The 26,097-nt window shown below is 38.7% G+C and overlaps 1 protein-coding gene across 12 annotated transcripts in view; it reads left to right on the top strand.

The window, feature by feature from the left end:
• arvcfb (ARVCF delta catenin family member b) overlaps positions 1-26,097 on the top strand; it is a 175,206-nt gene that overhangs the window by 86,886 nt on the left and 62,223 nt on the right. The window contains exon 1 of one of the 12 annotated variants that reach the window (XM_026211743.1): positions 235-902. The exons of the other annotated variants lie outside the window; for them this stretch is intronic. Coding sequence (XP_026067528.1) covers positions 882-902 — 21 coding nt within the window. The 5' untranslated portion in view covers positions 235-881. Of the gene's footprint in view, positions 1-234; positions 903-26,097 lie in introns of those variants that run through there. 12 annotated transcript variants of the gene reach the window in all.

Genomic DNA, 26,097 nt, shown 5'->3' with positions numbered 1-26,097 from the left:
GAAAGGACAAAAGGACAAAAGCTGAGAGAGAAAAGAATGGGCTGAGAGAGAGTGTATGGGTTAAAAAAAAGGAAAATAACAAAGTTTTGTGGAGAGTTGCCCCCCTCTCAGGGCTCATGCTCTTTTGGCATGTTGGCTGGGTGGAGCCTCTCTCTCTTTCCACTCCAGCTGCGTCTGTCTGTCAGCCCCCTCCCCCTCCAATCCGTCTGACCCTTGTCTGCATAGATGCTCGGTGAGGAGAGCGAGAGAACGAGAGTACAAAACTCTATGCTGTGAACAGGGCAACTGCCTTCTGGGAAGATTCTATTCTCTAAACACACACACACAGACCGCCCTCTCCCCGTCCTCTACGCACGTCCGCCCCCCTCTCACTCAGTCTCAGAGGGTTTTGTTCCAGCACCGGGCAACTTTTTTTTCCCCTCCACTTCTCCGTGTGTGAGCTGTTTTGTTTTGGTTCTCTTCAGCTGGATTCCTGAAATTACTGAAGGATTCATTGGACTGTCTAGAGCATCTCTCCTCATTTTGAAATCATTATTCACCCCAACGTTTGCAGCATCCTCGCTCGTCAATGGTGGAGGCGGGTTTCTTCTGTCCCTGAGAGGATTACGAGCATGTGTTAGAAAGAGCGTGTGTGTGAGAAGGAGAGAGAGAGAGAGAGAGAAAGAAGACGTAAGAAGACGAGAGAGACGGAGAACATTCGTGCATGTGACCGTCAGGAAAGGATGGCTCTGTGGCTCTGAGCTGCCTCGGCTCTCACAGGACGTACTCACATAATAAAGAACGAAAGGCTGACTGGCTGACAGACAGACAAACTCCACTCACAAGAGAATATCGTTCTTCTCGCGTTTGTCCCAGAGGCTTAACCAAACAGGATTTCCGTGATGCCGGCTGAAGTGAAGCAGGTCAGTTTGGGGATTCACTTGCTCTCATCCTCCTTTCTCTTCTGTTTATTGCTTGAGTGTATTTGTTTTTAAATGATCTCTTCACTGGTTGGGTTTGGGTTGTGTTGGATGTTAAGTTGCCCCTCAAAATTCCCTCCTTTCATTCTCTTTTACTAATCTTACATTTTAATGTAGAATATCGACACGTTCGGTTGTGGTCACATGCTGCGTACTGTCAACATTCAGTATGCATCTATCCAGACGTGATTCAGATTCAGTTGTGCTCAGATGTCAATAACATTCCCATAATGTAAAGCAGCATGCAAAAAGATCTAACGATCCAGCTCAGGTAAACATGAGGAATCCTGAATGATTTATAAGAGAAAAAATAGTCAGTAAAGTTGATCAAAAGAAGCCGGGATTAAAGATTTACTGCTTTGCTTCCTCTTCTCCCTCCCTTCCTCCCCAGCACTGGACACATCAGTGGTCAACTATTTGTTTTCTTTGTTTTGGAGCTACCACATTGCCATGCAAAGCTGTGAGGAGGTCAAAGGAATGTTCTTTTTAATCGGCACACAGGGATTTTCTAAAGACTCATTCCCGAAAGAGTGCTGTGTCATTCCATACCGTAAAAAATGTGCCAGGTCGGATAGTTAATACATGTGAATAACAAAGAGGGACATGCTTTGAAAGAAACAAGCAGTTTTTGTGCTCAAATGGGTTCTGAGCTAATGAATTTTGTGAAAGACATTCTTATAACCATCCGTTTGACTGCGTTAATTTGTTAACGGCTGTCTTACGGATGATTGCTGCTACAAAACTGGCACAGGAGAAGCAGTTGTTTTTTTTCGGTATGCTACACATAACAAATTCTGAAGTCAATGAATTTGTAGCATCTCCGTCCTTGAACCCTTACCTCCACAGGACAGACATTCCTGTCATTCTTTGGGGTTCACTAACCTCTGCTAACTTCATGGAGATCAAGAGGCTCTGCTTTCGGCTGGAGCGTCTGAAACAGTTGATGTTGTTGTCTGTCATCTTGGTTGTTAGATTAACCCACTGAGTGTGAAGACACAAGCTCACTAAACAGTTGCACCACTTTATTTATTAGAAGCTTTAGAGTGTGACATCCAGTATGTTGTGATGCTTAAAGAACATGTTTACTGTCTCAAAGCATCTCAAAAAGGTCTCAAACCTAAGTGCTTTTTCTTCACCGTAGGTGATACTTTTTTTCCCTTAAAGCAAATTCTTTTTTTCAAAATGTTTCTAAAAAAAAATAGCAGTTCTGTCACACTTTTATTTGCCTTTGTGTAATTGCAAAATATTACTTTTTTTCTACTATGGAATGCAAAAGATTTTTGTTTTATTTTATTGCATACAATGAAAGTCAGTTTCTGTGGTGTTTTGGACCCCAGGGACTTTTTTTATTTGTGGCCAGTGTTTTTTTATGTATTATATACTGACTGCTTTACAACTGTTCGCTTCTGGATGCGCTTCTTCTTTGGTACTCTGCAATGCATCTTGAGTGTGAAGTTAGACATCTCTATAAATGAAACGCATTCATGTTCACACGTGTTACACGCATGAGACCAAAAGTAAATGCCTGCAATGTCTTTCTCTAACCGACATGCACTGCGGGCGGGTTACAGTGACTCCCAATCCAGAGTTTACCATCCTCAGCCCTCAATTACCGTGGGGTGAATCAGCCTGCCCTGAGTCTGAGTTAAATATAAATGTCTGATACTTTAACGGAGGGAGGCAGTGCCATTACTTCAAAAGAGATTTTCTCATCAAAACTGAACCTACCATCTCTAGACAGAAAAAAAATTATATTTCAAAAAACCATTTACATTTCATTTAGACTGAGGCTATTGACTTCCACAGCAATTGTACAGTGTTTGCTTATCCCCAGAGTGCTTATTTTAAGTTTTGCTGGCATTTCCAGAAGTTATTTGCCTATTTTATGGGGGAACTGAACTGTTTTAACCTCCATTAGTTCTGTGGTTCTTTCTATTCCTCTTCATTCACCTTCCTGTCAGGCCTTTCTTTTATAAAGCCTTGGTCATTCACTGTACCAGAGCATGGATCAGTATTTGAAGACATATGGAGCAGAAGAGGCTGATTGTGACTGTGAATGGTGCTGTAAATGTCAATGACCCAAAAGATCTCAGAGTAATTGTGCTGGTGCTCATCCAGGCTATCAGGTTTGTTGGGCAGGGGTGGAGTAGGAGGGCATGGCGAAAAGGCTCCAGGCTGCATTGACTCCACTGGAGCTGTGCCGTCCAAATCAGGGCATTTCAGAATCGCTGGCATGACAGAACAGAGATCTACTCCACCTCTCGAGTAGGTGCCAGAGTTTTGGATGAGGTGATGGCTTTAAGATAATAGCTGGGCCTCCTAACCACTCATCTCCTCTAAGTATCTGATACCCTTTAGATGCCAAGTTGCAGCTGATTTTGGATTAGCAGCCCAAACCACACTTGTGCTGGCTCATGGGTACCTATGTTACACTGGACGCGCCGTGAAAGCTTGGCATGCTATCAGGACGTCCATCAAATTGTGCTGTCCAGTAACCCAGTTGGCATGCTGAGTACATGCCAGATATAGACCTTCCTTACTTGCCTGCGTTTTCTCATGCAATGCAGAGCAGCACCAGCTGACCCTTCCATAACACCCGTCAAACTGCCTCTGCTTCTTGGCTGCTCACTCAGTCTCATTCAGTCAGACACCCTTTCAGATGGATGTCTGTTCTCACACTCAGTAAGCTGTTCCCAAAAGTGCTAATCAAAAGTGCTAATAAGTTTTAATGAGCTGAATATTTGTTAGCATGAAGCATTTAGCCTTTATGCCCCTCGACGGGCCTATAATATAATTATAAATTAATTCATTTATCTTTCATTAAGCCGAGTAGAATCACGTATTTATTGTTAGGCCTAAGAACAACATAGTTTTTGACAAATTGTTTAATGCAAATTGAGGCTTGGTTTAAGTGACAACAATGTAGTGAAAAACTTTTTGGGGAAGTTTTTCCCATGCATTTTTCACACATACACAAAAACGTTTTCAAAACAATGTGCCTTTACACATATCCGTGAAAATCGCCAAAAACACTGTGTTATGTATAACAGGCCAGTAGTTGGCACTGTCAACTTGTTAGTAAACAGTACCTGTAGGGAAGTGACTAATATATGTTGTACAGTATATGATGCGTCGCCGCTGTTGGTTGTAATATTGGTGAAGTAAATCCACACTTTGCTGAAGAAGCGTTAGCAGCAACATCAGTACCATGTACTCCGCCATTGTTGTGTATGTTTGTTCGCGCTTGCCTTTAAAATCGACACGTACTGCACATGTCTACAGACCTAACATGTACTACGCACGAACATGACATCACTATTTTCATAGATTCCCTTATTGGGTGTTTACATGGAAACGATAATGGTGGCATTTTCAAAAATTTGCATTTTGAAACCCGTTTTCAGACCCCAAAACACAATTGTTGTGTAAACAAACAGGCAAAACGCTTAAAAAGTTTTTGGCTGAAAACGTTGTGCAGACTTAATTATCTATCTGTCCGTCTATCCATCTGTCCATTACGTAAAGATCATTTTCCATGAAAATGTTTTGTAATTTTCCTACCGTAAATGTGACCAAATTTTTTTTTTTGATTAATCATTTTTAAGATTTTCAAATAGTTGTATCTCAGCCAAATATTGTCTGATCCTAATAAACAATACATCAATGGAAAGCTTATTTATTCCCCTTTTTAAATAATGTATAAATCTCAGTTTTGAAAAAGAATGACTCTTAAGACATAATAAGTATTTCTAATATTACTTAAAATTATGTTTATATTATATTTATTTTTAAAAAAGTTAGCAGAAACCTACAGTATGTATTATTGATTTATATACTATTTCTTTAATATTTTTCTATACTATTTCTTTCTATGTTTCTTTAACTTTTTTGGCATAAAATGTCTATATTGCAATGCTACATTTAACATAATTATTCTTTAGTAAGCTATGTGGTAAAAAGTCTGACTGGCTGGCTTTTATTTAGTAATCTGTACTATTAACCACCAAATCAGATCAACATAGTAAATTCTAGGTGTGTTGACGCTTGTTTATTTTCAGCTAAACTATTGCATGAGAACCCAGGCCTCTCTCTCAGTCAAACACAGTGGCACCACCATGCCTTTCCCGTGCCTGTTTACTCAGCCCAGTGTCTTGTTTGTTTGGGCATGTTTCTTTTCCTCTAGCTTGTTAGGTGGACCATCCTCCTGTAGTTCTCTGTTTGTATGGACGCCTGCAAAAAAAACGAAATAGTTTAGATTAGAATGATAGCGCCACAACAATCCTGTCTGTAAACATAGAGGGCAGAAGAGTGACGCTCAGAACCGGAGACTGTGTTTGTGTTTGTGCATGCGTGTGTGTCCTGGAGGATAACAGGTTATGACACAGGATTAGTGGGAATAGCCCCAGACTGCTATCTCAGATTGCATGGGTTTTCCTATATCTAGCTCTGGCGAATCTCTTCCTCTCTCATCACTGTCTGAACAACTGTTTATGTGCATGTAAAAAAGAGAATAAGAGTGAGATGAGTGGGCATGGTGAAAGAGTATATATATGAGTAAAAATGCATGTGCTAAGCAGTATTTGTGTATGTACCCCCCCCCCCCCCCTTTTTATGAATAAAGGCTGTAATTGGCTGGTGGCCAGCCAGTGAGGCCATAGGAAAGAGGGAAAGGTGCATATGTGACACTTTTGCAGGGTCTGCCATGGCAACAGCACTGGATGAAGAGCCCTCTGCCCCTGGATCTCATGATTAATGACACTGGCCTGCTGGATGCTGGCGGACAACATTGTACCACTGTGTTTGCTTTTGTTTCATTAGTTCACTTTTTTCGGCCCATCAACTGAAATACACACACACATAACACAGTCTAGTCCAGCTTGGATGGTCACGGCAGTTCACTATAGAGCGTGATAGTGGACGTCAAAGTGATAGTGAAATCAATAATAGACCGGAATAGATTTTTCAGCTGTGTAGAAATATTTTTACAACAGGGCTGCTGTTGAGAGACGATATGCTGCATGTAAACAGCTTTGACTAAGAAATCCTCTCATTCACACTGAAGCTGTTGTAACTGCCTCAGATTGATAGACTAACTGTGCTCTGCCTTCTTTAGGAGACATTATCCCACTGTTGGCTGCATGGATCGATTAAGAGCTTCAATGCAAGTTCAATGCTCCCTCTTTCCCCCCTTACTGTCCCATTACTTCCTTCAGTTCACACTTGTCCTTATTAAGTCTTCAGGCTACATTGATAGTAATGTATAGACTGTTTTGTGCCCCACTGATAAGGTAAGAGGCCTTGAGGGGGAGGTCATGTCCCTTAAATCCCGCCCCTGCATCTGCAATATTGTGCTGTACTAAAGTGGACCACATGGCCTCCGGATGAGTGGTTATTTGTGCCACTTTCTGGTCTGTTACATTTGCAGTTTTCTTTAGGAGGTTTATCTAATGATATTCTCAAATGGGAAGGTTAGGTTTGGGGGTTGAGTATTGATCTTGAGCTCTTGGCAAAGGTCTCTACTGTTCCAGGACCAGTTTAAGCTATGTTCAGTTTTGTTCATTTTTATGAGGAAATAAATGGGGGAGATGGTGCTCAGTGAATAAGTAGCTTGCTTGTTCTCCATCATGCCATCTGTCTGTGGTGGTCCTGGGGGATTAATGATGTCTTCTGACAGCTCTTTAGCGTGTGCTAGTCACCACATACAGGCATGCCAGATTAGCAGTTTGGGGAGGGGTTGTGATTTCCTGGGTGTTTTTTTTTTTCTGGGTTTTGGAAGATTCATGCACTACAGCATTTTATCAATGTTTTAATGTTGCTGCAGACATATTCAGATTAATTCAGAATGCGTTTACATTCTGGGGTGCATTTCCCAAAAGCATTGATCTCTGTTGGTAGCAATGGAACTTTTGGGGAATGCATCCCTGGTTACCAAAAACACACAAGTAACATGTTCAGAGAATGAAATATACATTTGATAGTTATTAATTTATTTGAGTTTAGTTCATTTAAATTGTAAGATAATAAATATATATTTTTACAGGAACCCCCAGGAATCTACATGATATATTATAGTATATTATATTATATTAATAAAGTGAGTGATGAATGCAGCAAACTTATGAGTGAACAACATCATCAGTTTAACATTAACACACTGTTAAACAGTCTTACTCCGCTCACTCCGGAGAGTTTCCATAAGTCACAGAAACAATAGAGCAAACAGGTTTAACAATAGAGCAGTTCAGATCTGCAGGGGGGAAGCTGTCATATGCTGTTAGCTGCATTTGCTCCGTATTGTTGCTCGTGTCATCCATTTCTGCTGTAGATGTATGAGCCGTTTGTTCACACTGGGGTTCAGAAGGAACAATGGTGCAAACCACAGCGTTGACACAAGGTTGTTTAATGAACCTTGACTAGATATGCACCACTGACCGATGTTGCTGGGATAACTGCCGCTCTCTTATTTGTTCGTTCAGCAGGATTTTTCATTAGCCTTTTCATTACCATTGCTCATACTTACTCTAAATATTAAACTTCAGCTCGGGTTGTTGCTGTGAATAATAATAGACATAGCCATATGAAGACTTGGGGGTAGGGTCTTTTGACTTGGGGCCACCCAGAAGGCTCTAGGGAGAATCCCTTAGCATCATGATGGTGACTTTTAACATGGACGAGCATCATAAATCTAGTACTGTTTAATTATTTTGTTTGGTCTTATCCCTTCTGCATTTCTTGTGTTAATGAGGTGTAACATCATGATTTGCTCTTGTTTGTAAGGGGCAAGAAAGCTTTCATCTCTGCTTCCAGCTATGGATGAAGTATCACACGTAGAGATAACACTGAGGAACGACCTTAAGATGAAAGAAAATCAGTGCCATGTATAACAAGCATTCTCCCACCAGGACAGAGAGACCCTTCCACCTCATCATATGAGGTTTGAGTTTCTCCTCTTGATTGTTTAGGACCTTCAAATGACACTATAGCCCTTTTGATCACATAGAGGTATGTTTTGTTTTTCTTTCTGCCTATTGTTTGTGGTCACCCGCAGCAAGGCAATCCACTCGCTTGGCCGTCCAAAATTAAAGGTTGAGAATGTGCCTTGTGTGTGTGTCTGGAGTTTATGTGGGGATGGAGAAGGGCTTGAGTAAGGATTTGGTGTGGATTTGTCAAGCAGAGAGTTCAAGAGGCAAACAGCAATATTTTTCTTTAAAATGCAGCGTGAGCAAGATCGAGGCCATGCTGAAGTTCTCAAAATTTAAAAAAAAAGTACAGTTCACAGACCTTCACTTTCGCTGTGTCATGCTGTAGCACAGAAAGATTTAATCCAGTAAGACCACTCAGACACTGCTCTTACATCTGCTTTCCCTGCTTTAGAAGAGAGAGAGAGAGAGAGACCTAGGTGAGCCATATTGGTTTGCATTACCAAAGTCTTTAAGAGTATAATCCATTCTTCTCCTACACCTCCACCTCCTGCCTCAACAGAGCCCCATATTAAGCCTACTATTCTATTGGAGGCCATTTAGAGCTAATTTATGCCATAAACTCTGGTAACAGCAGTGCAGAGGGACAGTGAAAATGACCTCTTGTGCACGTCGTGGCCTGCATTAGTCTCGCTTGGCTTAGTTTCATGAGTCACAAGAGGTGCTTATCTCTTTCTTCATGTTCTTTCTTCAGTCAAACACACAGTAGGCTATATATTAGGGATTAATCATGATTAATTGCATCAATTCATTATATAATTTCTGTGTGTGTACTGTGTATATTTATTATGTACATGTACATACACACACATGCACACATGCAAAAAGATAAGTTTTATATTAAATATATTTATATATAATATTAATTTTATGAAAAGAAATATATACATGTAAATATTTTCAAACTATATGCTGTACACACACATACACACACATACCGGGGAGCAACTGGGCGTTCAGTGCCTTGCTCAAGGGCACTTCAGCTATGGGTATTGAGGGTGGAAAAAAGCACTGTTGATTTACTCCCTCCCACCTACAACTCCTGCCAGCACCAAGACCCGAAACGGCGACCTTCAGGCAACTAGTCCAAATCTCTAACCATTAGGCCACAGCTGCCCCACTGTTGTCTGTTCCTGCATGGCTTTTTGAAAGCCTTTTCATCATCATGCTTTTGGTCTCCACTTCTGGGACAAAAGAGCACACTGTTCAGGTACATGCTATATATTGATTGAAAGTAGAAATCCATTTGAAGTATCTTGTTTAGAAATACGTATTAACATACAGGATTCATGTGTAATCATCACTGATACATAAAGGACGTATCATTCCTTTGATTCGGCTAAAGAGAGAGGAACCTCTCCAGGAGCAACTAGAATAAATGAAAAGCTAATGAGAATGAATAATGGATGCAGTTGAAGAGGGCAGAGTAACGTGAGTACACCTCTACCACGGTACAGACAGCCCCAGCAGGCTTACACTTTCCCAATGGAGGTCTGTGCTAAATGATTACCGCTGTCAGAAAGAGTCTTCTGATTGGTGCACCGTACTTGGCGCTTAGGAGATATGCATGACATTCTAATCTGAGGTTAATGGTTATTTTCTAGTATAATTATACTGACCCACCTGATGTACACTCTTTGGCTAACAAATACATCAATCTGTAATGCCCATGTCACTGTAGTTCTGTTTGTTGATTAATTTTTGTAATTTATTATAATCCCGATCTATCAGTAATGTAAATCACAAAATGTATAATATATATATGATTATAAGTAAATATTAAAATAAATATAAAATAATAAAAAAGAAAGTATAATTTAATAAGTTACAAATAATACAAAAATAAATGCTGAAAATAATAAATAAAAAGTTAATATATATACGATATTTATAGTCACAAGATCTATCAGTATAGTAAATCACAAAATGTATGTGTGTGTGTATATATAAAGTGCAAATATAAATACTGCATATATATATATATATATATATATATATATATATATATATATATATATATATATATATATTAGGGGTGTAACGGTACGCAAAAATCACGGTTCGGTACGTACCTCGGTTTTAAAGTCACAGTTCGGTTCATTTTCGGTACAGTAAGGGAAAGAAATGCAAACATTAAACTGCAGCTTTTTTATTACTATAAACTTTTTTTTAAACAATTTGTTTTTAATAAAATATATATGAAATAAAAAAAAGAATAAGAAATAAAATACTGCAACAAAGTTCTCCACTTAATAAAATACTCTGTCTCAAACCAATATCATATAATAAAATATAATGAAAAATATAAATAAATAACTATGATTACAGTGCAGCATTACCAATCCCATGTTGTAGGCCTGCTCATATAAAAAATATATATATATATAACTTTTCCAAAGTGTAAAGTGCAGCATCAACAGTTTTCAGTTTTTAGACTGATCGGAATTAAAAGCAAAGGTCTGTTTAAATGCCGACGGGAGCTGCGTTTGAATTACAATCGTTTTTTTTCCTAGTTGTAGTGATGTTCACACTAGCATGATGCCTTTTGAAAACCTTAGACCGGTGACACACTGGCATATTGCACCTGTCAAACATAGTCTATTTTGCCGTCAATACTGTTGACGGTGTCCTTTATCAGTAGTCTTTATATTTATACTCAACATGAAGTATAGATATTGTTGTCGTGAAGACAAGATCCTGGTCTGCCGGCGGTCTCCCTCTGTCACCTACAGTAGCAGCAGCGTGCCAGGCACGATTCTGGTGTGTAAAGACACAGAAAACGCGAGGCAGCAGAAACGCACGCTCACGCCACGCAGCCAGTGTGTCGCCAGCCTTCAGCTGCAGCACGGGATTTGCGCTGAACGCGAAGACTACCGCCACGAATACATACCGTTACACCCCTAATATATATATATATATATATATATATATATATATATATATATATATATATATATATATATATATATATATATATATATATATATATATATATATATATATATATATATATATATATATATATATATATATATATATTCACACACACACACACACACACACACACACACACACACACACACACACACACACACACATATATATATATATATATATATATATATATATATATATAAATTCAGAAAAAAATCAGTTTTATCTAATAATTTTATTCCTTTATTTATTTTCCTGTTATAACATTTATTTATTTATTTATATTTCTTTATATTCATTTATGTATTTTTGTTTAATTATCATACTTTGCAGATGGTGAAGTGTTATGCCATGCTAAACCTGCATATCTCTACATCAGTGTGTGTGTGCTGGGGATGTATGTATAAATGTGTAGACATTATGTGGTTTTGACACTGGACCCACCACAGCATTGCTTTTCGCCTATTTTTTGGGGCTGAATTGGGTCAGCAGCCCCTGTTCAGTTATTCTCTCTCATCTCTTCTATTCTGAGTATAGGATAACACACCATCTCCCCAGCTAAGGTTCTAGCGTAAGACTATTTTTAGCGTCTGGTATGGTGCAAATATTTAAGCTGGGGATGATATAAGCTTTCAGAGAATCCAGTTTTTTAGTTTCTTGTCATGTTTCATGGAGATAAAGTGCACCGAAGACAGTAGAGATATTACTGAAATGAAGTGTGAGGGGCTTTTATCTCCTTTAAACAATCGATTATTCAGTGATTAACAAATATTTTTCTTGGCAAATGCAGAATGCCCTTAGCTGTGGAAGCAATATGAAACACTTTTCCACCTGAGCTGCTTTTCATTATTGCATGTTAATGATTTGGAAAATACCCATTTTACTAACAGGATGTCGAATGTCAGACTCTGCAATGCTAAGAGACGTAAAATGAGGTTTGAATTGATTTTCCTGCGTGCGCCGTGTTGTACTATATGCAGGAGTATGGAAGCGCCTGTGGTGGAGTCATAAATGAAGAATCCCGTTTCTGAAGGAGAGTGATGGCAGCTATTTATAGTGAAATCATATGGGGTGTTTTCCACTGCGCATGTTGTGCTAGTCTTACATTTGAATCGATTAAAATTCAGCCATCTGAAAAACAGATAATGGCTGCTCATCATCCTCTTCTCCACTTGTCTGTCAGAGCTTATGGCTAAGATAAGGAGTTGCATTTGATTTCAGCATTGCTGCCAAACCTGAAGTGTTGAAATGATGAAGACAGGCTCACTGATGCAAGGCTTTTCCAGCAGCATCCCTCAAACAGATCTCACGGGTCAGATAGTGCTCCAGCGAAAGGACAGATCCCTTTCATGCTTTCTGAGCCTGAAGGTGAATCCAGACTCTATAACTCCTTCAGATTTTGGTTTGATGAATCCACTTTTCTTTGATTTCTTATTGAAACAGAAAGCTGGGTGAGGCAATTCAAACGGTTTAGCCTTTTATTTAAAGCTTCCACTATGATAGAGAATCTGTTGTTAGTTGTTGTTGTGGCACCCATTAAAGCCTTATAGTATAGATTGGATCTGATGAAATGAATAATGTAGCTAAAGTATCAAGGAAGATAACCCTGTTTAGAGACCAGAATAATTTTAATATGGGACTAGTTCCTGACAGATGAACTAGTAATTTTACTTTACCAGAATTGCTCAGAATCAGTTCCCATGTGTTATTTTAGTGCACTTTAAAACCCTTCTTTATGTAAACAAATCAGCCCTAGAGCACAAGGCAACTACCTTTTTCGTAGTTTAATCCATTTCTGTGCCATTGATGTATGTTTAACCGAAAATAGACAGCATTTCCTTCGTCTCCTAGAGACAGGTACTCCAGTCCCTTGGCTTGGCATTTCAAGCCCTTTCAGATCGTAGAGAGGCAAGCACCTTGAAGCCATATGGAGCAGAAGCACCACTGAAGAGCCTCTTAATCTTCTCAACATGGATTTAACTTGAGGGCCTTGTTTTCAGACACAAAATAGGAGTCCAGTGTGGCTTTCTGCATAGCTGTTGATGCTGTGCTTCTTCAGTAAATGGAGGCAGGGGAAAGGGAAGAGAGTGGAAAAATTGGTTCTGGCTGTCCTTAACCAATGAGATGAGAGTGTAGAGATATTCCTCCCTTGCGTTTGAGTGGGATTAAGACCAGCTACTGTATTGAGTTGCCTATACAGAAGTGATTTGAGCGCTGCCAATAGATCAAAGCCGCCTTTATCCTAGACTAAACAGACCTTCCCAGACCTAATAGCATTTTCCTGGCTTGTTTGTAGGGTTTGCCAACATTATTTATGTTGTGACAGCTCATTCAGCGCCTAATGCCTTGCTGTCAATACAGTTGCATTCCAGGGTTGCTGTTGATGTGTTTGTGTTCTCCAACGCAGTTCTTTGATTATTTTTTAACGGCCTTTTATCACAGTGCTCTTAGTGATTCTCAAACAGTATTGCTTTCAGTATCTTTTATTGCATGCTCGGTCAGTCATTGTCCTGCCCCCCCCCCCCTTTAATCCCCGTTAGAGAGAAGGCTATACAGAATATTGGATTTATTCAATTTGATATCAATATGAAGTCTTTTGGTTTTTATTGCAACATGTAGTTCGAGTTTCATCTTACAAAGCTCACAGATATTGTTTTTTGTTCTGCTAGAACAAACTTTGGCAGATCTCATTGGCACATCTCCTATGCCTGTCGACTGCAGATGGCCAAGGGTTATGAAAGTTCCATTATCCATCTATATCATAACAAAGCACTGTTGTCTTTTCTCTATATAATATCTGCCCATGATCTAAGTGAGTCCGAAATTTTATGCCATTGGATTTTGGCAGCGCTTCATGTCCGTGACCATCCCACTGAGTCGCCTGAAGCTTTTGGGAACATTCCAACGATTAAGGCTCCTTCAGTAAACATTAACACTCCTGTCACTCTTCAATGCAGCCGCTGCGTTTGGACAAACATATTTTGAGTGTCTCATTTTAGAGCCATGAAGACTGATAAACTTCAATCTCTGGCTTGAGCTGTTTCCTCAGGATCCCAGCCAATAATTTGCTAGATATGAAATGTTCGCCATGGTGGAAGAGTTCAGGTAAGCTGCAGATCTACTGAGAATTTGGTAGATTCTCCGACTGATAAACATATCAGTGTCTGAGAGGCTAGAAAAACAAACAGAGTCTTGTGCGCTCTATCCCATCTCATTTAGCTGTATTGGCTGGTTTATACTTGCCAGCTAGCCGCACGCAATCCGCATACTTTAAACTTTAGAATTTAAAGTTTTTACTTAAAGACACACTAGGCCAGTTGTATAAACATAGCCACTATGTTAAGATTGTGTCTAAAGAAATAGTTTGGCCAACTAGCAGTTAGCCAAGAGGTAATCAGTATTACTTTTCTGACTCAAAATGGGCCAATCTGTCTTTTTGTTACAGACTTTAAGAAGTTATGACTAGTCTTTCAAAAAACTAATTAGATGACTAACTTTTTAAGACTAATCTAAGCGGTTTATGCAACCAGTCAGCATCATAAATAATTCAAAAAGGAAAATATTAAGATATTTTTTTTGCATGTTTATTTTGAATATGTTTAACATGCACTATTTTGTCAAATGATTTAAAAGATGTAATCCTTTTAACAACTTTTCAATATAAAATTTTGTACACTAGTATTTTTAAGTTATGTTTTTAGTTTAACATGCAAATAGATGAAAAATATTTAGATAAGAATAAAATATTTTTAAACTCATGTTAATTCATTCATTTTATTAAATAACTTTTAAAATATGTTTAACCTTTAGAGTTTTTTTTAATTCCCAAAGATCATTGTAAATTCATAGTCATAAAATATTGAGTTGAGATTGGTAGAGATAGGCTGATGTAGAGATAGGCTGATGTGGTTCTTGTATGCAGCTTTTTACAGTATGTTCTAGAAAACTCAGGGACCTGCATGAACTGCGCCGTACTATTGGTGGTTTCAGCTCAGGCAAGCACCACAAATGTTTCTTTGAAAAAATATAAATCAAGTTATTTTTGTAATTTCATTTAGTGCTTTTAGTGGCACAGAAATAACATACTTCACCTTTAATAAGTGCTACTCAGATCTGCCAGACCAACCTTAACCTGTGTTACCCAAGCAGCTCCTGTGTTGCTAGTTCTTTTACTATGATTGAGAAGTGTTGTTACATGGCTGCTAGGCTGTGTGAGAGTCTTGTTTTTAAATGTGTCTAAGGTGTACAGAAGGACAGATGTTTGCAGAATGCTGGCACAGATTAAGTGGTCGACTGTGCCACTCAAGATGTAACATTAACATAATCATGTCAGTGTCAGTGCAATGAGAGGGGACGGACAGGACGCACCCCACATGTCTCTGTCTGCCTCCTGTCTGTCTCAGAGCAGGTGGACCTTTATGAGAAATCAAATTAGTTTTGCAGAGCTCCCAACCCACAATCCCCACACATATGGTGGATATATAAACACTGCTGGTGTGACTTAAAGGGAAAGTTCACCCCAAAATTTACATTTTGTCATCATTTACTCACCCTTATATCGTTCCAAACCTGTAGGAGTTTCTTTCTTACATGTATGCTGAGCATAAAAGAAGATATTTTTTTGTAGGATGCTGGTAATCAAACAGTTGATGGTACCCATATTATTTCTTTCCCTACTATGAATGTCAATGGGGACCAACAGCTGTTTGGTTCTTAAAAATATCTTCTTTTGTTTAACATAAAAATATTTTTTTTTAGTTAACTATTGCTTTAACTACCCAACGTGGCCCCACATGATGTGGCTCTTCTCTATTACTTCACACTTTGACCTTTTATGTCTGTGCTGACATATAGATTTTACGTTTGTGAGTTCACTTTCACTGCCCTGAAGAGAAAATAATCGCGTGAGAAAAATAAACAGGAAATGAGTTTGTATGGTCAAAGAGGAACTATTTGCACGTTTCGCTGTAGTAGTTTTTTTTTTAATGAGGCTTCTTAACTGTAAGACATTGGTAAGACAAGTTCTGTGTCTCACACTAGTGTGCAAGTTATAGGAACCTTCTTGACTTTGACCTCTTCAGTCTCTCATTTATATAATCCTTTCTGAATTCTGAATATCGTGTGTGTTCAGACCAGACAAAAGTTTCAAGAAGGTCAGAATTGTGTAGGCTGTACATTTCAAAGAAAATTAGAGAGAACCTCAGAGCTGATTTGCACATAGATTGGATTGGCGGCTTTAATTTGGACACCGGCCAATTCAGGTTAAAGCGATAGTTCAGCCAAAAATGAAAAAGTCTGTAATCATTTATACATCCTCAGGTTATTTAAAAACTGTATGATCTTTCATATGAATTATAATTTTAATAAGATGCCTGTATATACATTATATACAGGTATTTCATTTAAAAAATAATGTCTTTATGAGATCACACTTACTGTTTTTCGCATAAGATAAATGAGTATTCATGCATTAAATTAAAAATACAGATTATATATTATTTTAAGAAGGGGTCCCTTGCAACAAGATCATATTTATGGGTCCTTGGCATCAAAAAATTAAAAGCCCTTAATCTGCATAATTGATACTCTAATGTTCAAAAGATAGGGATCAGTGAGATTTGTGTAAATTCAATTAATTTAAATTTTACCCAGAATTAATGCATTAAGTGATCAAAAGTGAAAGTAAAGGCTATTACATTTGCAGAAAGTAGGTTTAAAAAATCTTTCCGTTTCTGTAAGAAAATTCAGCTTTAAAATGTACAATTATTTTAAAATGTAGGCTAGTATTTTAATATTGCAGTTTCTACTGGATTTTTGTCGAATACAGTCTTGTTGAGCATACACCTTCTTTCAGAACTAGTAAATATTATAATATTTATGCCTGTATTTGTATCTATTGCATTTAATACCACAGTTTTACTTAGTGTGGAACAGTGATGTAGCAGCCCTTTAATTCTGCCAAAACGTGTTGCAGATCCACCAGCCTGCTCTTACTTCATTCACTATTTAAAAACGACATGTCAGACGGATGTATTACTTATGACTAAACTCTCCAACCACCATCCTGAATTAGTCATCACATTTCAGAACGAACATAGACATAATTATCTAGCTGTATCTCATCAAAGCTGTTCAAATGTTTGTTGTGACTATTCTATAGTGAGTCATTTTGTTTATAATTTACACTCTCATTACAATCAGATTAACTGACTTCCTCTTCAGCAGGGGTGGAGCGGAAGTCCAGGCAGTTAGGACAGGAACGTTTCGAGAGCTCTTTAGCATTTCCTTCCTGGACTGATACAATGCTCCAGTGCTTACAATTCTTATCTAAAAAAACAATAATAATTCTAGCTGATCATACTTGGAGTAAGCATAGTATTTCAGCTTATTCTATTTTGGCTGAGTGTGTGGCATTTAATTGCATGATTTGTGATTTGATTTATTTTCTTTCTTTCTTTTCTTTTTTTTTTTTTTTTTTTGTGCTACAGCTTTGAAAGCTCAGATTTGGTAATTTATAAAAAGAAGAATCAGATGTTGGATGTCTTATTGTTACTTGGCTCATGAATGGAGAGGTGTTGAAGTGAAACTATGGTTTTGGCAGCTGTAAGTTTGAACTGTTGGGTCAACTCTTCCAGGATTTCATCTGTAATTAGATGAAGCATGCCGGAAATCTCTGGACATGACACATGGATGTATGCACAGATATACTCCCAGAAACAAGCAATCTTTCTCAGTACTGCCCCTTCCTTCCTGCATTAATGAGGGTTTGATATCAGGCCGGCTATGGGCAGCTGTGATATCTCTTGGATATCTACTTAACCCTAAGGTTGTGGGTTCGAGTCTCGGCCAGCAATACCACGACTGAGGTGCCTTTGAGCAAGGCACTGGACCCCCAACTGCTCCCTGGTGCCGCAGAATAAATGGCTGCCCACTGCTCCGGGTGTGTGTTCACAGTATGTGTTTGTGTGTGTTCACTGCTGTGTGTTTGCGCTTTAGATGGGTTAAATCCAGAGCACAAATTTTTAGTATGGGTCACCATACTTGGCTGAATGTCACATCACTTTGATCTTATTGGAACATCAGATATTGAATGTTCTGACCCTGAAAAAAATTCAGATCAGTTGCTCGTGCAGCAAATTTATCAAAGATATTTATTTTTTCATGCAGACAGCATATTATGTGTAGAATATGAAGTCTTAAACAACAGCAATTAAATTATCTAATTAAATACAAAATAAAAATTAGTAATTCAATCGATTAAATACATTTATTATTAAATAAAACACTTTTTTTTTTTTTGTCTGTAGGTTTATTTATTGATATTTGTTCACACTATGGCTACATGAGAAGTAGCTCCATGAGATATTAAGAGAAGGATAACTGGTCTGTCTCACCTCAGCTGCATTTATAGATTTGTTTTTGTTTTTACAAACATGATTGATGCCTCAGTCTCTCTAGCACATTTCCAGAAATATTTGGTTGTCGTTCTGTAACTTCTGTGAGCTGCGGCTGAAATGATCATTTATTCAGTGCTACTTTCATAGAGACCGTGTTTTACAGGTCACGGTTTGTGCAACACTCGACTGATTGTTATAAAAGCAAGTCACGCACAATAATGCCCTTTGTTTTTTGCGTAATGAAAGAACGCTCTTTCTCCATAGCCAAGTAGAGGGAATGAATTAGCTACGCTTTAGCTATTGGTTTATTATCCACAAGCTCTTTTGTTGTGTGCCATTAATCTATGATTAGAAATCTAAACAGGCAATTAGGAGGCAATATTCCAGAAATCAAAATCCAATCTGCCACTAATCAAACACACCTTCCTAGTGGGCCGCTGAAATTGAATGGCAGTGGGCTGGAATACATTAGAACTAATGATGCCCCAGTATAACTCTTTATCTTTTTTATTCTCTTTTTCTCTGTGCGTATCTCTTTATATCTTGCCTCATTGCTTTCAGCCTGTCTCTTCACTTTCTATTCTCTGGACACTATATTACCCACTCTGTTTTGTACATGTGCATGAGTTTATGGACAAACACAAAGAGAATTTAGAAGTCTGTTACCTTTAAAATATGCACAGTTCACACAGGGGGTAAAAATCATGTTTTTATAAATATATTCATCTTGGGTTTTTTTTGGTCAAAAATAGAATACGGTAAGACTAGTTTATTTATTGGGAAAGACTTTTATTCAGCAAGGATGCATACAATTTATCAAAAAGTGACAAATCAGCATGTTAGAGTCATGTGACACTAAAGAGTGCTCAAACATTTTGTAATATATTATTAAAATAAAAAATAAATTTAAAATTTTAATATTTCACAATACATTTAATCAATATATAATAATATATTATTCATTGCAGTTTTTGAAACAGTTTGTTTTACATAAAGAGCAAGTTAAATTGACTTCTAGACAAGTCATTTACTTCAATTCATTTCAAATAATCATTGTTTGACACATGTTGGTTTGCTGAAAGAGACAAATATCTTGTATCATAATATACAAGCAACAAGCCGTGGAGTTTTTCTCCTCCGCTGCCTCCAAAGCCCCAAGGATCAGATCCAGTTTCTTCATGTAGCTTGTGCTTTTAGGGCTCATATGGATCCTGAGAGAATATTGCTTACAGATGGGCCTTTCACTTGAGGTATGAATAGCCACATCTCGGCGGCTCAGACAGGACCGAGTGTGTCTCTAATGGATCGTCCGGCCGCTCCTCGATTTCACAGCACCGTCTCAGTGACGCCGTAACGTGCAGATGGTTGATCAAGCTCCCAGACGTCTTTCCTGAATGCTCCAGACGTGCACTGCATGCATACACTGAACAGCACTGCAACGCATTAGTCAATGGCCCATGAAATGCCAGTCGCTTTTAGCATTTGTGAAGTATAGTTCAGGTGCTGAGAGGCCCTTGACATGGGTAAGTAATGTTTTAGCTCTGAGATGGATGACTGTAAGACCAGTACACATAGCTACAGTATTTGGTATAAATCTGCGTATGTGATGCATAAGGCTTCATAAATTTAGAACTGTGAAGAATATAACCACCTTAAACAGGTCAAGGCAGAGTAGGATAGATTGCATTGAGCCCGGAGCTCTGTGTGTATGCATCTCTCAAGTCACTGGATATATTACACAGCCTTTATCTGACTGCACAATACAAGCCATGCTGTTAATCAAAGGTTTCCATGACAGCATGTCCTTCCTTTTCCTGAAGCATGTGTTAGAGAGGCAGCTTGCTCGCTGGTGGGACTTTACGCAGCCGCTCACTCGCGCACACACACACGCAATCATAAAGTCTATCGCTGATTTAATCACTTCTGAATGGCTGCGCATTAGGACGAGATAAGGATGTGATAGACAGAACGTGTGAACTGAGCAATCACTCATCCCAGTCTGTTAAAGTGTCCATGACGGCCCACCGCCGCTATCCAGCCCTCCGTCTGACTGTGTTTCAGAGGCTGGCTGGTCCCCAGGCCTGATATTTGATCTGTTAACAGCTGGACCTTCAGTGGTAGAAGCAGCAAACAGGACAGCAGGAGCAAGAGCAGTGACAGGAGGAAGTCAAACACATGTCTTTCCTGCCCTGCACATGGCCACAGCCCGGAGACCCCACATGAACTAATCTTTTGGCAAAGGCTCCCAGCGCCTCTCCCTGGAGAAAACACATTGCTTACTGGCTGCCAGAAGTACCATACAAAAACAATATTTGCATTGGGTGCTGTTGTTGATTTACATTCACATTGGCTCTTGCCCTCTGAAACCCTGGATAGCAATAGCCTGAAGTTGGTTGACTGCAGGGACACTGTGCATTACTCCCTCATTTTCACATCCTCTAATCAAACAAAGAAGCTACTACAAGACCGTTGCTCCTCCTGTAGTATGATGTAATGCAAAATGTTATCCCTCTTGGACTGCAAAGTTAAAATATTATTAACTATATATTAATATAAATATATAATTAAATATTATTTTATTTTAAGCCTGCGATCATAGTGTACTGTTTTGATTATCTGTTTTAGTTAGTTGGTTTATTGGTTGGTTTAGAAATGTAAATATAAATTAATTTATTTTATTTTTACCCTTTGATTACAGTGTAATGTTTTGATTATCTGTTTTAGTTAGTTCATTGGTTGGTTTAGAAATGTAAATATAAATTATTATTTTATTTTATTTTTACCCTTTGATTGAAGTGTAATGTTTTGATTATCTGTTTTAGTTAGTTCATTGGTTGGTTTAGAAATGTAAATATACATTATTATTTTATTTTATTTTTACCCTTTGATTGAAGTGTAATGTTTTGATTATCTGTTTTAGTTAGGTTATTAGTTGGTTTAGAAATGTAAATATAAATTATTATTTTATTTAATTTTTACCCTTTGATTGAAGTGTAATGTTTTGATTATCTGTTTTTACAATTTTGTATTGTATATTTTTTTAACAGGTTTTACATATAGCAAACTTCTGTGTTTGTTTTGGTATTATTTAAAAGTTTTAGGTTTCTTGTTTTGGGGATTGTCCTTTTTTTTACCACTGCTTCTTTCTTATTATATTTACCAAGTTTTAAAGGCAAACAGAAGTAATGTATGCTCTGGCTGTGTTGTCAGGGTTGCATTCCAGAAAGGGAGCACTGACCGCAAGCTGAATTATATGAGTGAAAGTGTGAGAGTTCGGGCGACTGTGTGCTTTTTCAAGCCTCGCTGTAAAGCCACGCTGTGCCAGAAATCTTTCAGAAGGGTGTAACTTGGATATGTGACTAATTCTTTCCAGATGTTCAAAATTACCATCGCAAAAATATTTTTAATCTAGCAAGTCTGGTGGGGGGTTAATGGAATCACATAGATTGTGTATTTTTAGTCATTATGCAAACAAATCTTGAAAACCTGTGCTATACAAAAAGTTGTGCTTCGCCAAGTTATTAAAAAATTTTTTTCAAAGAGGGTCTGCTTTGAGGTTCTTCACCATTTTTTTGTCATCCAGACCTGGGAATCTGGAACAAAAGAACAAAAGGGGTGGCCAAGGGAGAGAGAGAACGGCTTTCCAAAGCTGTTGTTAGAGAAATGGCTGTGTCCGAAGTGTGAGGAATGTCTAAAATGAGGCCCCCGTGTTCAGAACCGATGAGAGGATGGAGATTTGGCACTGGATCACTCGGGAGGACAAAGAGATTAGCAGAGCCATAACAGCCCACTAGCTTCTCTACCTCGCCTTTTCTCTTTCATCCCTCGTCCTTCCATACCTTTTTTAGTCAAGCTTATCTGCCAGCCGTCGTCACTGAGTGCTTTTGACCATCCGTTACTTGAGGCTGTCTGTGGAATGCCATAGGCCGACCCCTCCTCCCCTCCTCCTGCATCATTCCGCCCCATTGGGACGCATTTATCCATTGGCTCAGGCCTGGCTGAAGCAGAGCTGCCCCTGAGCGGGCCGCACTCAGACTCGAGGCTTCAGCAGCTTTCGCTCACTTATTGTGTCCCCTCCGGCCAATTATCCTCCACCATTTAACTTCCGCTCCATCATCTGGAGGAGATCTGTGTGCCTTCTTTTCAGTTATTTGTTTTTTTCGATTGTCTGATTTATTTGCTCAATTTTCCACAAGTGCAGTGCAGTGAAATGAAAGCCAGTTCCTGCTCGCTGTCGCATCCTGGCATGGCAGGTGTGATTCTCGGTCATGAAGATGGATGCAGAAAAGTTGATGGGAAACTGGTGTGACCCAAGGTTATACAAACGCTCTTGGCAGAGGGATTAATTGTGTAAGATCTTACAGATGATTGCTGTCGTGAGGTCTGAAATCCTGTTAGCCAGAGCGTGATGCATTACTGACTGTGAGGCTGTGAGGCTGTGACAGGTGATGCATGGCAACTATAATGAACAAAGTGGAGGTGAGAAACTAATCTTCTCTGTATCATTCTGACCTTCTCCGAAGGGATATTAAGTTAGTTGATGGTGACTCGCACACTGTGCAAACGGTTATGAAACTATTAATGAATCTAAACAAAATTTGTGACGTTTTTTGTTCAGTGGGATGCTAGCTTACTATGAATGGATACTGTGCAGGATACATTGTGTATACACTTTTTTTCCTTTTTTTAAATAGTTGGTAAAACATTAGTGAAACAGGGAAAGATTCATTAAAGACAAACAAATCTAAAGGCAGTGATGCACTTTACAACTTTTTGCCTGATTTGTCAGATGAGTCTGCTCAGATTTCGCGGAAAATTGTGTAGTATATGATGGGCACATACAGTAGTATGATTTCAACCAGTCAGAGCATATTAGACATGTTTGATATTTGATACTTCACAAAATGTATTAATTTGTCATGTGTCTCCTATCAACAAAATGTTTGGTCTTGCTTGAGTTTTGATGTGCTCAGAATTACTTGAAAGTCTGGTTTTGTTTGATGGCCAGTTTTACTCAACAATTTACAAAGACAGCAAGTATGTGATGTTTTAAAGGGGTCACAAACTGCCTTTTTTTATTAATTTGTACTGTCCTCTGAGGTCGAATTACAACAAAAACCATACTTTCTATTTTCTGTCCGGTTTTGACCACCCTCATGGCAGATTCTAGACTCTGAAGTAAACACCCTCTGATATGATTGGCTAACACTTGTCTATGTTTGACAGCCTACATCCTCCATAGATGCTGCTGTGAATTATGTTGAAAATGCATAAGTACTTAGTTCTTACTGACATGGTCTGGATCTTAATAAAAAATAAAGTTCACTCACTTTTTCCTAACATTGGGATGAGAAGGAAGGCAATGCAAAGACTGTGTTTTTCCTGTTTTTTTTTCCTCTGAGCCATCTTATGTCACCTGTGTTTGCTTATCTTGTTTGCACTACATGCATGAATCGGTGGGTGGGGCTTAACAGGCAGAGATGTACCCCTGCAGAGGTGTCCAGTCGTGCTCCTGGAGGGCCAACTTCCTGCAGATTTTAGCTCCATCACACATTTGCCTAAAAGTTTCTAGTGAATCTAAAGACCTTGGTTAGCTGGTTCAGCTGCTTCATTAGCGTTAGCTCTGCCAGCTCACATGAGTCAAGCTTGCATCAGCTGATTCTCAGCTTTGCACATCTACTTATAGGAATACGATGCCAATCGTGGCATTCCTATATAAGCTCTAGTCAGTATTATTCAGCAGCTTTTCCACTTGCTCAGGAGCAAATTACCCTCCTTCATCCCCAACTCCTCCTTTCGCCACAGTCAGGACTTGGCTTTCTGAGATTCCTTGCTGAATAAGACTCCTTTTTCTTGAATAATGTGATACATAATGTAGTACATTAATGTTATCTGCCTTTTTCTGTTCTTTTTACCCTGGGTGGTTATAGTTGCTGCTCTCCCTGCTCATTCTTGACAGGCTGCATGGATAGTCAGGGAGTTTTGCCCAGAACAGAACCCCCAACAGAACCACCAAACCAAACTTTATGCTAAGTGGCAATCATTTTTAGGACACTGGTCCTGACAGAAGTACAGTTTTTGTTAAAAAAGATTTATCTTAATGTCTGCATCTAGAAAACTTACATAGTGTACTCAACAGGCATAATAAATACTGCAGCTGTATTAAGAGTTGTATGAGATTCTAATCTCCAATCCTAATTTCCACTCTTCATATTTCTAGATTATGCATCAAAGGTAAAAATTACACCCTTAGAGAAATTGGAAAGGCATTGGTTAGTTGTTGTGAGGTGTGGAGAACACAAATGCTTCAGACGGGTGGTCTTTTTATCCAGTGTGGATCAGGGACAGGCCTGATAGCAGACTAAATACACTATTCAGAAGCTTTTTAATTGCCAATCGTTTTTCTAATTTGACTATCTGCTCTCTTTGCTCCGGCCCATGTTATCTTCTTCAGCTCTGTCTCAATTTGCCATTGTGGAAGACTGATGTTTATCTCACACACCTCCGCGTCACTCCTAGCCAGAAAAAAAAGAGATGAAATTAAAACCCACCTGGTATTTCTTTTGCGTAAGAAACCATGCTGTGCAATTACCAAACCCTCAATTATGTGCAGCTTCGACACAAGAGGTTTTGAAACCTGATATAACGCTCATGAAAAGGGCCTCTGTATTTTTTCCTGTGCAGAAACCCAGTGAACTGGAGTCTTGGTTTTTCTATAGCATGTTTCCTTAACAAAGTCCTTGTTAACAATCGGTCTTTGGCATGTTGCTAAGGAACACCCGATTCTCCCACAGCTTTAAATCTGTTCTCAGTGCTCAGAGACTCTCACGTTGAAGCGTTTACTACATGCATAACTACCATAAGAAGGAAGTGTAAAGAAACCTGGGATTAATGTATTAGACATGCTCCAGATGTTTATAATTATTGTCAGTCTACTGTTTTTCTCCAGAAGAAAGGAATTATAAGTGTTCCTTTCTCTCTAAAAATAGAACGCATTAAAAAGAGGCTCATTTTCTAAAGCCCGTTGGGTTGCCCAGAAACTCCTCTCTCAGTTATGCAAGACACGCTATGCACGCACACACACAAAAACACACAGATGCAATGGTGGGTTCAGGAGTTCACCTGTGTAGTTGTCATGGAGGCAAAGCTGCTATCTGTGGCAGCAGATTTCCCCCATGCGGTGCGGATCATCCGTGATAAAGACGCTACTGAATGATGCTCGGTTTGGTGTCAAAATCCCCTGCCTGCCTTTTTGGCCTATATCTCTGTCCCCTGACTGAGGAGACTTTTTATGGGTTTTTGCCCTATCATTTAAGGGGAATTTTCACTGGAAAAGCAAACATCATGGATGGCTGCATTGTGAACATTAAACCTTTACATCCTGAAAGGTATTGGTGTAATGGTCAGCTGTCTATTTTTATACTGTAAATAAACTAGACCTGGCTCCAAGTCTCCTAAAGATTTCATTTTTGCTTTTGTATATTTCTATAAGGGTTCCTGTTTGGATAGGTGGCAGTACTGTGCTGATCATAAGGTTCAAATGTAAGGAACTTTTATAGTAGTAAAGAAAAAGCCTATCAGTGCTTTAAAGGATTTCTAAGAGATTGCCAGTTAATGGTAAACAATAAATAAGTAATCAGTATGTGGATCTTGTTTTTCAGCAAGAATATCTGAATGTCCTCAAAACAAGGTCGTCTTTACTTTAGAAGCAAGATTGCGTATGAGAGATTAAATTTCAAATAATATATCTTGATGTATCACAAAGTATTTTCACTCTTAATTGCCTTAAACTCTGTTCTTCTGCGCATCTGAACTCTGTAGCTCCTT

This window comes from Carassius auratus, chromosome 30 (genome assembly GCF_003368295.1).
Source record: "Carassius auratus strain Wakin chromosome 30, ASM336829v1, whole genome shotgun sequence".
NCBI classification, from domain to species: domain Eukaryota; kingdom Metazoa; phylum Chordata; class Actinopteri; order Cypriniformes; family Cyprinidae; genus Carassius; species Carassius auratus.
Note: the sequence above shows the minus strand (reverse complement) of the source record. Positions and strands in the feature narration are given on the sequence as shown.